The following is a 15425-nucleotide window of genomic DNA, read 5'->3' on the forward strand; positions in this document are numbered from 1 at the left end:
TTAAGAGAGAATTCCTAAATTCGTATGAGAGAATTTTAAAGAGCAGCATATAACGTTTCAGTGTAAAGTACTATCATGGATAAAATGATCCGAAACTCCTCTCTTTGCCCTCTGAGAGAGCTCCTGAACTTTCAGTCACATCAGGATAAATTATACATGCTTTCAGTGCTGCCAAAGAAACGAAGAGTTCATGAGCTACTGAACAGATGACAAGCAAAACAACGAACTACCACTAAGAACCCCGCAGAAATAAATTGCGAAATCAGTGGGCTATTTGTGAGATCAGATTTTTTAGTGACTTTTACGTGTGTTTCTAATCTTTATTTAAAGAGATTTAATATACGTTTGTTTTTAAGAAAGAGCGGGTATTTTGTAGCAGAGTATTGTTTTGCTTAGCAGTACCAATTGTCAACGTATATACATATTTTGGTTAGAATTCCCAGCAAATATCATGTTAACTGTGACTTCCGAATAAATTAGCAAAAGATTTTTGTTTATTGAGTATAAAACAAATAAGAAATGTTCATGGTTTGGTTATTTAAAACTTGTGTTTTAAAATTTTTAAATTGAGCTTAAAAGTTAATATTGAAAATCATTTTTGATTAAAATAAACATGTAAATATATTTAAACCGCATATATGCATCATATGAAAACTGAAAAATACCCAAGAACTACACTTAAAAAATCTAAAAACTTATTTCTTTCCTTAGTGGCACCACTGTCAAATGTTTTCAAAAAAAAAATGTGGACTTTGAAACCGCTCTCTCGAATCAAAGAGTTTCGTATCATTTCATCCTTGGTAGCAATTTGTTTAATGACACAAACAGTCTCCGACGCAAAACCGTGGACCGAATCAGCTGATACGACCTATCTTATGAGAGCGCAATGTAAATGAACAGCCACCACCGCTTCACCAGACCGTACGGTATGATATCCCCGAATATTGGATTTTTTCGTGGAAACGAGTGAGCTGAGAGTGAGAGAGCAATCCCTTGCAATGAAAGGTTGCCAATCTCGATATTTTGTAGTAATCAAAAAATAAACTTGAATATATTTGAAATATTCTTAAAATAACTCAAAATCACAGTCGTATACACTTATTTATAAATAAGTAAACTATTTTTAATAGTTGGATTTTAGTTTTAGGCTTTTACATTATGAAAAATTATAACTAAAAAACTATATGTGTGAAAAATCGTGTATACAAATAGAACAATGGCAACATTGGCGAAATGTAAACAAAAGAGAACAACTGATTTCAGCGTTAATTTGGTTTGATACGGGCGGTAAGAACGGAAGGGAGGAATGTTGGTGACTGTTTGTGCTATAAGTAGTGTACCTCCATAATGAAAAAACTAGCAAACATTCTAAAAAATATATTAACTTCAAAGATTCGGGACGTAATTGTTTTTGTTTTAAAAGGTGTTGTTTCGATGACAATGTCTACTCTTGGAGTTAGGAATTTCTGATGGTCAATGAATCTGTGTTTGGGTATCTTAATATCACAGACCGTAAATAATGATTTTTCTAGCGATTTTTAAAAATAAAACATATGTCCTGGTTTGCATGACTATTGCAAATTGAATCGCTACCGGATTCAATATATTAAAGTTATTCTAAAAATAATTTCTGTCGGCAAATATGATTGTAGCTGCAACTAGTTCATCGAAATCATAATTTCTTACCAATTTTTTGTGTTATTTACAAAAGAGAAAAGGAAGATGCATTATTGTACTAAAAGGATAACCAAACACTTCATAAGAAACCTGTGATCTAAAAGTGAGCTTTGTTTTGAGCATAAAAATAAAAATCGTAAATAATCATTTATTGTAATATTAATCAAAATTAATCATTATCGGTGAAGGAAATCGTAAAAATCAAAATATAATCAATATTACGTGATTTTTAAAATAAAACTTGTAATGATTACGGTCCCTGCTTAATATATTTACTATACATATTTTTACTTAATGTTACAAATATATTAAATTTTTGTAATACATATGTATAGATTTAATAAATTTTAAAAGTCTAAAGCCCATTCGTTTTCAGCAATAAATGAATCTACCACTTCTTTCATCGAAAAATTCGGTATAAGTTGGTCCTGCGTTAATTTAACTCTAGTCACAGGATCAAAGTGACCTACACGTTGCAGATGCTCTTCAATATCTTTCCTCTCATATGTTATACCGGATGGAGTTATTACAGGATCGGTGAGAATTTCAAAACTAATTTTACCACATAAATAATCTGGGACATCGCGTTTCTGAAATGGATGAATACATTTAAAATTTAAAATAATAATATTATATATAACAAATCTACATATATACATATGTGAAGAAATAGATATTGACAGATATTTAATTTTTGTTTTTGCTTTGCTAATTTCTGCTAGTTTTCCTATTTTTTTATCTTTAGTTGCATTTATTTCTAGCTACTAAAATTATAAAAAAAAAAGTATTCTTAATGATGTGAATATATGGCACAAATGAAGTTTTTTTTTAGAAAAAAATATATTTTATAGGAATTATTTAAATTTCAGTATACTTTTTGTTAATATAATATAACCAACGATGAATAAGCAAAATATATTCTCGATTACTGCTATACGACGGATGCCTTTTATACTTCGGGATTAGAGAACAAAAACAAATAATAAAAATAAGTCATTCGGTGCCATATTTTGCCGAACAATTTTGAAGGCCTCCTGCATCCTATTGGACTTTTCCTCAGCCGTCATGAGTGTCATGCCTGTGCCGATATAAACTTCATCGAAGAGTGGCTTTGGCAGTCGCAGCTCTAGTCCTTGTACGAGGAATGCCGGGCTATACCCCGTGGAGGCCGAGGTGCTGGTATTCACTGCGAGCTCGATCTCTGGGAGAAAATCGTCCCATCTCTGATGTCGGGATTTACCTGAGTTGTGCTATAATCCGTTTAGTTGTCCGGTTGACTCGTTCCGTGGGGATTCTCTTGAGGGGTGTAAGGTGCGGTGAATTGCTGGCGTACTCCTAGTTCCTTTAGGTAGTGTTGCCATAGCGTACTAGTAAACTACGGGGGATGAATCATCAAATCAATGTTCTGAGTGTTCAAAACAGCAGTTGTTTCAGTCGATGTGTTAGAGCTGTTAATGTTGTTGATTAACTGCTGTTAATTAACTGTTCTGCGTTGTTCTAGTGGTAGGGTTGTGACATCTTCAGTTTTTCCAAAAAAAAAAACAGGCACCCATTTACTTAGAAGTACTTCGTGCGCTACACACCTTTTGTTCGATTCGGCTCACCTGGGAATACCCATACAGTTGTCTGCTGTTTACTTTCGGGCTCATACGCATAAATCTACGATTCATCACCTGTCACGATGATAGATAGTGGTGTTTCAAAGCACCGTTATCGTATTTTTTTTAACACTTCTCTTGACCAATTGTCACGAGCCTTTTTTAACGATGGAGAAATTGTGTGGGATCCAATGTGAACAAATTTTTTTTACAGTCAAATATTCATGCAATATGGAATGAATGCTGGTCCCACTAATGCCTATAGTTGTTTTAATCTCGCGATAGGTCACATGACGATCTTACAATATCAGTTTGGGCACGCCAAAAATTTAATTAAGTTCATCGATGCAAGTTGCTGAGTTAATCCACGTCGTAAGTTGTAAAAAATAATCGCGCGAAAATGTTCAAGATTTAATAACATATTTCGCCGAAATTAATATGTCGCAGTTTCACAGGAATTTTAGATTCATTTCTGTGGCGTCTATAGTTTCGATAATTCCTGGGAAAAGCAATTGAATGAAAAGCCTGGTAGCAGAGGCTGGTAGCAGAGGCTGGTAGCAGAGGCTGATATTAGGATACAGATAGAGAATCATAAATTCACGCATATGAGTGTACTACGGGTCTAAAAAGAGAGTAAAGCCAAATGTTTGTGAACAACTCCATTTCAGCCAGCCAGAGATACAGAACTTACTGGCATTGATAGTAACTGTTAACATTATTGTAATACTAAATGACATATGTAACAATTCCATCTATAGTACATTGCAAATTATGTCTATTATAAATATTGAGCAGTATTGCCTACACTTTTTTACACGTTGTAATGGACAAATACCTGAAATACGATGTTTTGATTGGCCGCGATATACTAAGCCCGGGCTTTAGTGTAACAATAGACGCTGAAAAAGTCAGTATTTACAAAACAAAAAGAGTTGATGTCGAAACTTTTGCTAATTATGTAAAGCTTGTAGATTCCGATGGCGATCTTAGTAACTCCAATAAGACGACCTTAAAAACATTCTGCAACACAAAAGACAGTGCAGCGCCGGCCATATAGACTTAGCGAAGATGAGAAAGAACATGTATGATATGATATGTAAAATCGATGACCACCTGAAATCTAATATTATTCGTCCCAGCTGTTGGCTAGTCCAAAGATTATCGTTAAAAAGATAAACGGTAGTGATCGTCTGCAAGCTATTTCTCATGTCTCAATATGGCTAGCGGGTTCTACCAAATTTTGCTTTTTGGTTTAAAAAAAAACACTTCACTTTCGCGCTTTAATTAAAGCATTGGGTAATCTTGCATACACTTACGCCATCGTGTACATCGATGATGTTTTGATTGTAGTCGAAACGCTTTAGACCGATTGCAGATTGTGCTAGAAACCTTCAGCAAGGCTGGATTTTCAATTAATGTAACTTTCTTAAAACGAGGATTGAAAATCTGGGATTTGAAGTGAGCAATGGACAAATTCGCTTTAATCCACGCAAAATTCAAGCGTTGACAGAATTGCCACCTCGAAAAACGAGACTTAAAAATCATTGTATTCGCTCACCTCAAAGGAAAACTCCGATTTTGTTTGGATGTTAGAGCTTGAAAGAATTCACTCGAAAATAATATATTTTTTAACTCAGGAGCCGGTGCTAACCATATGCATAACAGATGCAAGCTCAATTGGCTATGGGGCAATATTGCTACATACAATGAACAACAAGCGCCATGTTGTTGAGTATTTTAGTAAATGCACGTCACTTGAATCGAAATACCACTCGTACGAACTTGAGACTTTGGTAGTCGTCAATACCATTAAATTTACAGGTGCGTAAATTTTTAGTATTTACTGATTGCTTTTCACTAGGAGCTAGTCGTACAAAATCGGACCTATCACCGAGGTTGCATGGATGGTGGGCCTTTTTCCAGCCGTTTGATTTTGATATCTAATATACAAAAGGAGAACGAATGACACATACAAACTTTTTATCAACGAATCCGCTGATTAAAGATTGTAGTAATGAACAACAACGTGATCCTGAAGAAGTAGAGTATAATGAGCACGCTTAAGAGTATTTTGACCGCCGTCGAAAACATTCAGAGGTCGTGGCAAGATGCCTTAATCGAAGTACAGTTGGCAATGAATTGCACGGCCAATCAAATCACCAAGGCCGGCCCATTAGAAATGTAATCGGTAGAGAAGCTAGACCTTTCGGCCTATTATGAATAGATAAAGAAGAGGATAATTTAATTGATACGAAATCTTAAAAAAAACAAGCTAAGGAAAGCAAGGAAGCTAATGTTTGTTACGACAAACGTAGGGTTGATAAGAATAAGGTAAAAATAATTAAATATTACGTAGGAGACCATATGTTGCTAAAAAACGAAGATCACAAAACAAAGCTTGACCCAAAATTTAAAGGTCCGTTTGAAATAATCGAAACTACTAGATGGAGATAGATACGTTTTAAAATCATTAACAAGCAAAAGAACCTTTGAGTATACGCATGATCTTTTAAGATTGCCATTGCCAAATAGACAAATAAGTAAAGAAGTAGATGAAGATTTGGACGACTCAAGAGAAATTGCGTCTGATTCCCAAGTGGGAAATAAAGATAAGGATGGCACAGTAGGTCCTTGGATTCTCAGGTGGAGAATGAAGATATGGATTGCACGGTAGGTGATTTAGAATTCCAAGAGGGGATATAAGGGGAATAAGAGGGGATATAAAGGAGCATAACAAATGAAAATGTTATGGCGGGGGTCGGTAATTGGGTATAAAAGTAATACACCAGAGTAATGAAGTTGAATAATGATTTAGTAAATAATGTAAAAATTAATAGGATGAAGTGTAAAAGGAAATATACCAGAGTAATAAAGTTTATTAAATAATGTAAAAATTAATAAAATGAAGTGCAAAAAGAAATACACCATACTAAATAAGTTGAACAGATTAATAATGTAATAATGAAAAAATGGGCATGATCTCTGGATATACGATTTTAATTATAATGTTTTCAGAAAGATAGATTTTAACTATATTGTTTTCAAACCCAATATGAATTTCTGTGGCAACGGTTCGGACCGCTATTTCCCATAAATTTCTGTGCGACTGCTGTAAGGTTAGTTCATCAGCCCCCATGACCTCAGCAGAGTGGTTCTTGCGCAGTACTGCCATCCTGATTCTTTTGAGGGCATCAGAGTAACAAACGCTCAGGTTTGCATCGGGTTGACGAATTTTCCAGGGAAACCATTTGCAGTGGTTCCGAGGCCACCGTTCTGCTCCTTATCAAGTGATGTTCTCCTTCCCTGGCGTGCTCCGCAAAGAGAGATATCTCCGCCTACGTAAATATTCCTCAAATGAACGCTTTTCAAATCCACCTGTGCCTGGATTCGTGTGCCATAACCTTTTACTGTTCTTTTCTCTAAAACCACGCATAAATCTTGACCAATTGTTTCCATGAGTTAAGAAAATACTTGTAGTTACTTCCCAAGACGACCTGGTATTGAGAAGGCTCTGTTCTAATGCAGATGAATTAATCTCCTACATTCAAATCATCTAATGGCTAAGGTTCGCAAAAAACCCTGGTTTAAAGGATGGCAACTCTTGGGCACCGCTCATATGCTCTACCAATACACACAGGCAGGATATCTGCTAAGGTGGCAGCTGAAGAGATTGCGAGATGGTAGACCCCTCCGCTGCGAAAAGATGACTACCTTCGCAGAGGTGGTTTTCCACTCGCTAATCAATCAAAAATGTTATTTTTCATGAAGTATGCAACTTAACTTTTTCAATATTGTAATGTAATAGAGCGTGAACTTACATTTGTAAAGGAACGGGCTACTGACGGGTTACACTTTGTCTCAACGCAGAGGGAATGGGACTCGAATGGTGACAGAGGAACAGCCCGATGTTTTTATTGAAATAACCCTGCCTACATCCAAAAGTGTTTGGTCACTACTTGAGGAACCGGTTCTATGAGTAATACTGGCTACCTAGTGTGGTCTCGGCAGATCCATTCGTCCGGCCAACAACCTATAGACCATACCCATTGGACTGATTGGAGAAATTTTTACCATTAACTCATTTCGCTGGCAATCTGAACAATTTGTACTCCAGTAGGGAGAAGAGCATACACTATAAAATTTTTAAATTAATGAGAGAAAATCTAGCGCAAGCTTACATCCTAAAAAAATGGAGAACTTCAGAAGTACTCTTCATACCAAAAGTGGGAGAAAGGGATTACTTACTACATTCGAACCAACATGCGTACAGAAAATTTTAGTGACTTCTCGGTAAAAGTATGAAGTTTCTTTTTATCAGTTACATGCGTTATTTAACTAAGTTTAAGAATCCGTAAATTAAATTGAAATAGTTATAAATGCGTTATTAAAAATTTAGTTCCAATTACATCGAATAGAGCTTGCGATTTTAAAGATATTATCGGAACGTTATATGTGTAATTCTTGCGGGAGAGCAATTTATCTATCCGACTTTCCAATGTGACAGTGTAGATAATCAAGGAAAAATAATCCCCAAAAATGTTGAGACGAGTGTCGAGGAAACAAATAGTAGACCCAAAAAAATCCAAATCCTGACTACTCTTCCGTTGGATTGGCCAATAAAAATGATATGTCGTGAATTAAAAGCATCGAAAAGAATGGTACAAGCTTCCAAAAATATTAGAAGAAGATAAGGATTTGCGTCACAGCCTGACACTAAAAAGGGAAAGGTCTGGACAGTTCAACACTCGATCGCGTAAAAATTGTTTACTTGTTTGATGATGTTAGCCGTATGATACCTGGAATTAAAGACTACCTTTCGGTTTTGAAAAATGGTATAAAAATTCAAAAGCAGAAAAGACTATTGCTCTTTAATATCAATGATATACACATAGCCAATAAAGTCTGCGTTCACCCGAAACTATTTTTTAAGTGAAGTAAAAACACAATGTAAATAGGTAATTAAGTTCAAATTTCCAAACTGTATTTCTTCTTTATATTTTTAACTTCAAAATGCAAAAACAAAAATGTATATTCCTATTTTCATTTTTGTGATAACGGGATTTTTGTGTAAAGAGAAGTAAACATAGGTACCATTAAGTCTGCGTTCAGCTTTAAAGTTAGTTACAAAAGTATTAAAAATGATAAAGAAAAATTAAATTCAATATTTTGTTGGATACCCGCGTTGTTTTAAAACCTCGCTCAATCGATTTGGCATTGATTTTACCAACTTATCTGTTTCCTCAGCTGTAATCTGGGACCATTCTCCTTTTATAACACTTCGCAAAGCCTCTTTACTTGTTATTGTATGCTGACGAATTCTTTTTTCCAACAGATCCCATAGATGCTCAATAGGATTGAGGTAGAGATGATTGAGGGGGCGTTTCAAGTTGTCTAGGAGCATTGTACAAGAGCTAAAATCTCACTATTTACGCAGTATGCTTCGGGTCATTATCTTGATAATCCATGATTCTCTGCACTTTGTTTAAAATTGTTTTTTAAAATGTTCAAATAACCATTCTGGATTCAATAAATTCAAGCTGACCCACACCACCAGCCGCCATGCAACCCCACACCATAATTCCGCCACCTCCGTGTTTAACTGTACCAACAAGATTTTGCTTTTCAAGGGCAGTTCCTGACTTGCGCCACACAATTTGTCGATCTTTTATGCCAAAAATGCAAAATTTACTTTCATCCGAAAATATTACTTGTCTCCAGAATGCCGGCGACTAGATTATATAATTATGAGCAAATTCAATGCGCTTTCGCCTGTGAAATATATGGTTTCTTTCGAGCGACTCTACCATGATATCCAGCTTTTCGTAAAATTTTTCTAGCAGTTTCGGCACAAATTGTTTTTTTAATGGTTATATTTACGTTTTCAATAATCTTTGTGGACGTAATTCGAGGGTTAACTTTCACTATATTTATTATTTTCCGTTTTTCCCGGGCAGATAATATTTTCGGACGGCCAGATCGCGGTTTTGACGTTAAAATTACGGTTTTTTTTTTAATTGTTTACGACGCGCTGGACAGAAGAATACGTTCTTCCAATAGTTTGCCCTATTTTTCTGAAACTTTCCCATCCTTCCACAACTTAATGATAATTTTTCTTTCCGACAGACTAATCTCTTTTCCTTCGGTTTCCATTTTTTTTAAACATTATTAAAACGCGTTACGAGCACTTTAAACGACTAATTATATTAAAACAAAATTGTATCTACGCCAAAAGAAGGAACAAATTCATGAGAAGTAACGGTATTTCCTATTCAAGCTAACTGAACGCAGACTTAATGGTGCATATATTTACTTGTTTTTACACTAAAATCCCGTTAACACAAAAATTAAAATAGGAATATACATTTTTGTTTTTGAATTTTGAACTTAAGAATATAAAGAAGAAATACTTGTAGAAAATTTGAACTGAATTACCTATTTGCATTGTGTTCTTACTTCACTTAAAAAAATGTGTCGGGTGAACGCAACTTTATTGGCTATGTGTATATAAAAAAATTTGGACAGACTAAATTCCAAACGTTACGACCACGAGAAAACATAACGTGTGTGTATACAAAATACACCAGATTGTAAAATTACAATTACAAAGGCTTCAGAATGAACTAAAAAAATGGAATTGATATCTCTGAAAGCTTAAATAACTTCATTGAAAGCTGTTTGCTTGTTTTTTTTCTACGTGTAAAAAGTATCCTGAAGTTGATTTCACCATTGAAATGTTAGGTTGTTGACCGATAGTCATGAGATAAAGGAAATATCTTTTAACATTGCCAATGGAAAAGTACCGAGGGCCAAAAAAAAATATATATAAAAACTTAAATTCAGTACACACTTTTAAAGAAGGAAGTTCTAAGTTCGGGTGTAAACGAACATTTTATACTCTCGCAACTTGCAAAGATCAGAGCCAGGGAAATTACTTCAGGTGTTGTCACAAAGGAAGTATTGATCTGATTCAACCCATTTTTGACACAAAAACATCTTATTTTCGAGAGTTTACTTTATTTATTTTATAATATGAATTGCAGTTATATATCTCACACATTAACCGATGTTTTCGGTAAAAAGTCAACTATAGGCACTGGGGTCCACATAGTCAGTACCTAGAAGCTTGAAAAGCCTTGGTTCGATTTAGACAACTTTTGGTCACAAGGTGACATATTTTAAAAGCATTATTCAATGTTGCTTGATTTGAAAGGTGGAAAGTAAAAGAATCAGATAGAATTTAAAATGATGTTATATGGGTAATATAATTATATGTTATATAATAAATGTTATATACTTATATATTATATAATGTATGGGTTTTCACCTAAAAGAGGGCCGTGCCACGACCACTGTCTATATTCCTATAAAGTCATCTCATATCATCCCAGTGATAAAATTTAATATCTCTGGCGTGTTTAGTGCTTGATATATCGCGCTTTTAGTAGTTTTTAACAGTACCGTTATATGGGGAGTTAGTAGTTTTTAACAGTACCGTTATATCGGGAGTAGGCGCCGTTCCCACGACAGTCGGGTCTACGTAACCGGAACAGACCCGGGTTTATTCCGGCCAAGGACTGTCAACTCGGCAGATTTCTGCCGCTACAACAACAACATTGGGAGTGGGCGGAGTAGTCACCCGATTTCACCCATTTTCTAGAAGTTCAGCTCGTCTCTTCATCCTGATCATTTATTTATATATATATAACTCGATTAGTTTTACGTCATACAAACAACCATTAGGCGAACCAAACCATTATACTCTGTAGCAACATGTTGCAAGAGTATTAAAATGTTTCACATTGACATTATTGGTATAAAATCATCGAATTTGATTGCATAAATTTGCCTAGCTATTATTATTTTCCATATTTTACACAATTAATGTCCTAACACATTCGTTTTTAATTATACAGGACTGAAATCTTTGAAGCGACGTATTGGTATACGAGGTAGAAGATAATTTAAGCGCGCTAAAAAATAAGTGTTCAGAGCTATTGAACCATGATTTCGTGGATAAATCCCAAGAGTCTTATTTCTCAATTTCGATTTTTTTGAAAAATATTAGTTCTTTGTGCAAGATGCTATTCAATCGTATCATTGGTCCAATGATCAGATTACACTTCATCCGTACGCCAGTAGTAATCACATAACAACCCCACATTCCTTCTTTCAGTGGAGCATTTATTATGCTTTCCGTTCCCAAAAAGATCATGACCTACATGAACGAAAGTATAAGTTACAATTAAAAAGACTCATTATTTCCATTATTATCAATCGTTAGATGTGGTATCACTGCAATGTAAGCTTGTTTCGGAAGATGAGTAGTTTTTACGAACAAAATCTTAACACAAATAAAATAAAGATAACGACATTATTGTACTAATAATAATAAATAATATAATGTAAAAAATTATAAATATAAATTTGTAATTATAATAAAATGAAGCAACAAAGCAGTTTGCCCCGTTGTTCTCTGTTCTTATAGCACTGGCGCTCGGTACGCTGTAAAAAAATGCATATTGTTTAAGGGGGTATTCTGGTTTAGAAATTTAAAAAATCAATTGTTTTGCGGCATATTATTGTAGTATAACCCTTTAAGAATATGTCTCTTAGCTTTACACATTATTCTATCGCACTACCAGAGGATTTTTGGAAAACATTTTTTTTTTTATATTTTTAAAACATTCCGAACGGCAAAAAACAGGGAAATAATGATACATATTTTACCAATAGCCGCAATTTTGTGAACTTTTTTTTTCCAAAATCCTCTCGTAGTGCTTTAACTACATCCTTCCTCTTTAAGTATCACTTAACAATTTCTATTTCAGGTTACTGGGAGTCCTGATATCCTGCACACCAGGACACGCCATTTTTTTATCAGTCCCCACTTTGCCGGTATAATATGATAATTGATTTGTACTCTTTAAATATCAATAAAAAAACATATAAAAAAACGTATGGTAAAAATATCTCTTGTTTTTCTTTATCGAATCCGAAAAAGAGCCTAAGGTCTTCTAAACCAGAATACCCCCTTAAACTAATTGCGAGCAAATTTTTTACGGAATCTTAAACATGGTTAAATAACGCTTGTAACTTTTTTTCAGTTACTTCATACTTTTACTGAGAAGTTACTAAAATTTTTAGTTATTAACTTAAAAGTTAATTAACAAAATGATAATAAAAAAATTACTTATAGTTATTTTTCAATATGTTAAAAAAATACTTTCCTGAAAATTTTACTAATTTATCTTTATCGGTTGATTTAGAAACAGTTTTTTAAATAAAAGTACCTGAAATTTTCTTAAAAAAATTATCGTTTAACTTAAAATTTTCAAAACTCGTTTTGGGAATAAGTTTCTCAATGCACCTACGTATGAAAATATACATGCACTTAATTGTTACACTTGACGTAATCGTGCTCAACTGCAATAGGTTTAAGAAAGTCAACAAACACACACTAGTTCGTAAACAGAACGTCTGATTTTGCTTATTTTTCTGGTGTTTGCTAACGCTAATGTTTTTTAACTTTTTCAATCTTATATATATTTATTATTTATTTAAATATTTTTTTAAATAAATCTATGGTGTTGTTTGCATTCAATAATTTTTCTCTTTACTGTTTTTGTTTTTACAACTGATGGCTATTCTATAAGTAGGCTCAACGGACGTATTAGAATTTATACAAGTATGCAAACATGTGTATACTTTTAATTTTAATTGCTAAAAATATATTTAACTCACTCGTCTTCTGTCATCCACTTTTGCAAAAATGTTATTAAGCTCCTTAATGTGATCATCCTGTAAATAGAGAATGAACAATATTATGAATTAAAAAAAAAAAAAAACGTTAACTTCGATTACACTGAAACTGTAATACCCCTATGGATCCGAACCGCTTAGTTTCTTCGGAGATAAGCGTTGCCTTGAACAACAATCTGTGCAAAATCGTGAAGATATCTTGTCAAATAAAACAGTTTTTCATACAAGGACTTGATTTAGACCGTCCTAGTTATATGGCAGCTATATGCTATAGTGGTCCGAACTCAAAAATATCTTTATATCAATAATAATCTTTATTCAAATAAATAGTTTTCCATACAAGGAATTTATTCTAATAGTTCAGTTTACATGGCAGCTATAAGCTATAGTGGTTGTAGCTGTTGTTGTTATTGTAGTGGCAAAAACATTCCTGAAATAATTATGAAGAATGCTACCGAGGTGACAGTCCTTGGCTAAATTAAAATTTGGATCCGTTCCGGACTGTCGTGGAAACTGGTTATAGTGGTTCAATATCGGCGGTTCCGACAAATGTGCAGCTTTTTCGAAAGGAAAAGACGAACGTAAAAATCAAATTGATATCGGACCATAGATCCTTTTTTTTCGGATTCTGTTATTTCGGCGATCTAACCCTGTTTGGATCGGGAAGTTTTAGTTTAAGTTTGTCGTCATTAGAGCAACGCCTAGAAGCAGATTAGCTCCGTATCCTCCTGACCCGTGCTGGCATCGAGTCCAACCCAGGCTCTGGGGAATTCATCTGCTGCATTTGCGCTAAAAGGCTCCATCCAAACTTCACTTCGGCTAGGTGCAACACATGCAATGGATGGAGACCTGCTCAGGCCTTAAGACGCATAGGGAGTGGACCACAAGTGTTGTTGTTGTAACGGTGGTCTAGTTCCTGCTTGGATGATAAGTTATAATTTGGTTATCGTCGAGGTTATCTAACGGGAGGCCCAAGAAACAAGCTGTTTCGACGGGGTCGGACCATAGGGAAAAGGGAGTTAGATGAATTGGGTGTGGACGAGTTACTTGGCCCCATACTGCCAACGCACTACTGCGACACTTGCCTCAACGGCTGTGCAATCTGCACCATGTTCGCCCACTGCGCCACCATTCCAGTCGAGTGGCGAAGAAAGGACTTCCACGGCCCTAAGAAGCTCACACAGGCAGCATGATTTTCAGACTCATCTCCCCGCAATTCCATATAGTGGCGTCGTCAAAAAACACCATAGTGCGATAACCGCCCATGCTGGTATCGCAGCTGCAACAACCACCACCTATACGTACCTCCATCACCCCCAGGAATAACCACTAAACACCGGAGTCAAAATCGACGCAGCCCCCACCAGAACTATGGGCACTTGTAATAGCTCGCTAGATATTACCATCGCTAGCGGTAGCCTGATAAATAGCATAACCTGGCGACCTGTGCTAACTCTCGCATCAGACCATCTGCCCATAATTATTTCGATCGAGAAACCTTCCGACTTTACCTTTGTTAACGGTTCTTACCGGCTGGAAGAATCGTGGAACTTCGCCTTAATTTCCCAGCCGAAGCAGCTGTATTAACAAACAATCGCGACACCTTACGCCATGCCGATCCCTGTAATCCCCGAATAAAGGATCTCAGATGCGAGATACGGCAAATCGTAAATCAGCATAAGCGGACAAAATGGATAGAGCATTTGAAGTCTTGCAACCTCTCCACCGGGGTGAGTAAGCTTTGGACTACTGTACTACAGTCAACCACACAACGCTACTTGAGGACATGGAACAATCCACGCTCTCTCCAAGGCTGAAGCGGTATACTATGAACTACCTGAGCGGTCGGCATTCATCCATATTGTTTCGAGGTCAAAACTATAAACTTAGATGATTTAAATAGGGGGTTCCGCAGGGTGGTGTCCTCTCCCCGCTACTGTTTAATTTTTACATTTCGAAACTCCCAATCAGAGGGCATTTCCATGACCTCGTACGCTGATGACTGCACGATATTGACGTCGGGCAATGGAATCGATGGCATGTGCTCGAAAGTAAACGGCTATCTCTCCGACCTTTCTCGCTTCTTCTCTGCAAGGAGCCTAACACTCTCCCCCACTAAATCTACAGCGACCATTTTTACAAACTGAACTAAGGATTACAGAATGGATCTAAACATTTCCGTCGACGGCGTTTAAAATTAGATGTTACATTTGACAGCGTGTGCTCCTTCACTGCTCACACGACCGCGATAACTGCCAAAGTACAGAGCCGCTAAAAATCTTCAAATCGCTTGCCTGCAGCTCTTGGGGAAAAAAAAGAAACGTTACGGGTAACTTACAAGGCAATCGGCCGGCCGATCTTAAGCCACGCTGCACCAATATGGTCGCCTGG

The 15425-nt window shown here is 35.7% G+C and overlaps 1 protein-coding gene across 2 annotated transcripts in view; it reads right to left on the reverse strand.

Moving 5' to 3' along the window:
• Positions 1–1786: 1786 nt before the first annotated feature.
• STUB1 (STIP1 homology and U-box containing protein 1) overlaps positions 1787–15425 on the reverse strand; it is a 51905-nt gene continuing 38266 nt past the window's right edge. For both annotated transcript variants that reach the window (XM_070106666.1, XM_014242566.3), the window contains 2 exons: positions 13017–13073; positions 1787–2267 (listed from right to left, as the gene is read on the reverse strand). In XM_070106666.1, the coding sequence (XP_069962767.1) occupies positions 2025–2267; positions 13017–13073 (300 nt within the window). In that variant the 3' untranslated portion in view covers positions 1787–2024. The remainder of the gene's footprint in view (positions 2268–13016; positions 13074–15425) is intronic.

This window comes from Bactrocera oleae, chromosome 3 (assembly GCF_042242935.1).
Source record: "Bactrocera oleae isolate idBacOlea1 chromosome 3, idBacOlea1, whole genome shotgun sequence".
In the NCBI taxonomy this organism is placed as follows: Eukaryota; Metazoa; Arthropoda; class Insecta; order Diptera; family Tephritidae; genus Bactrocera; species Bactrocera oleae.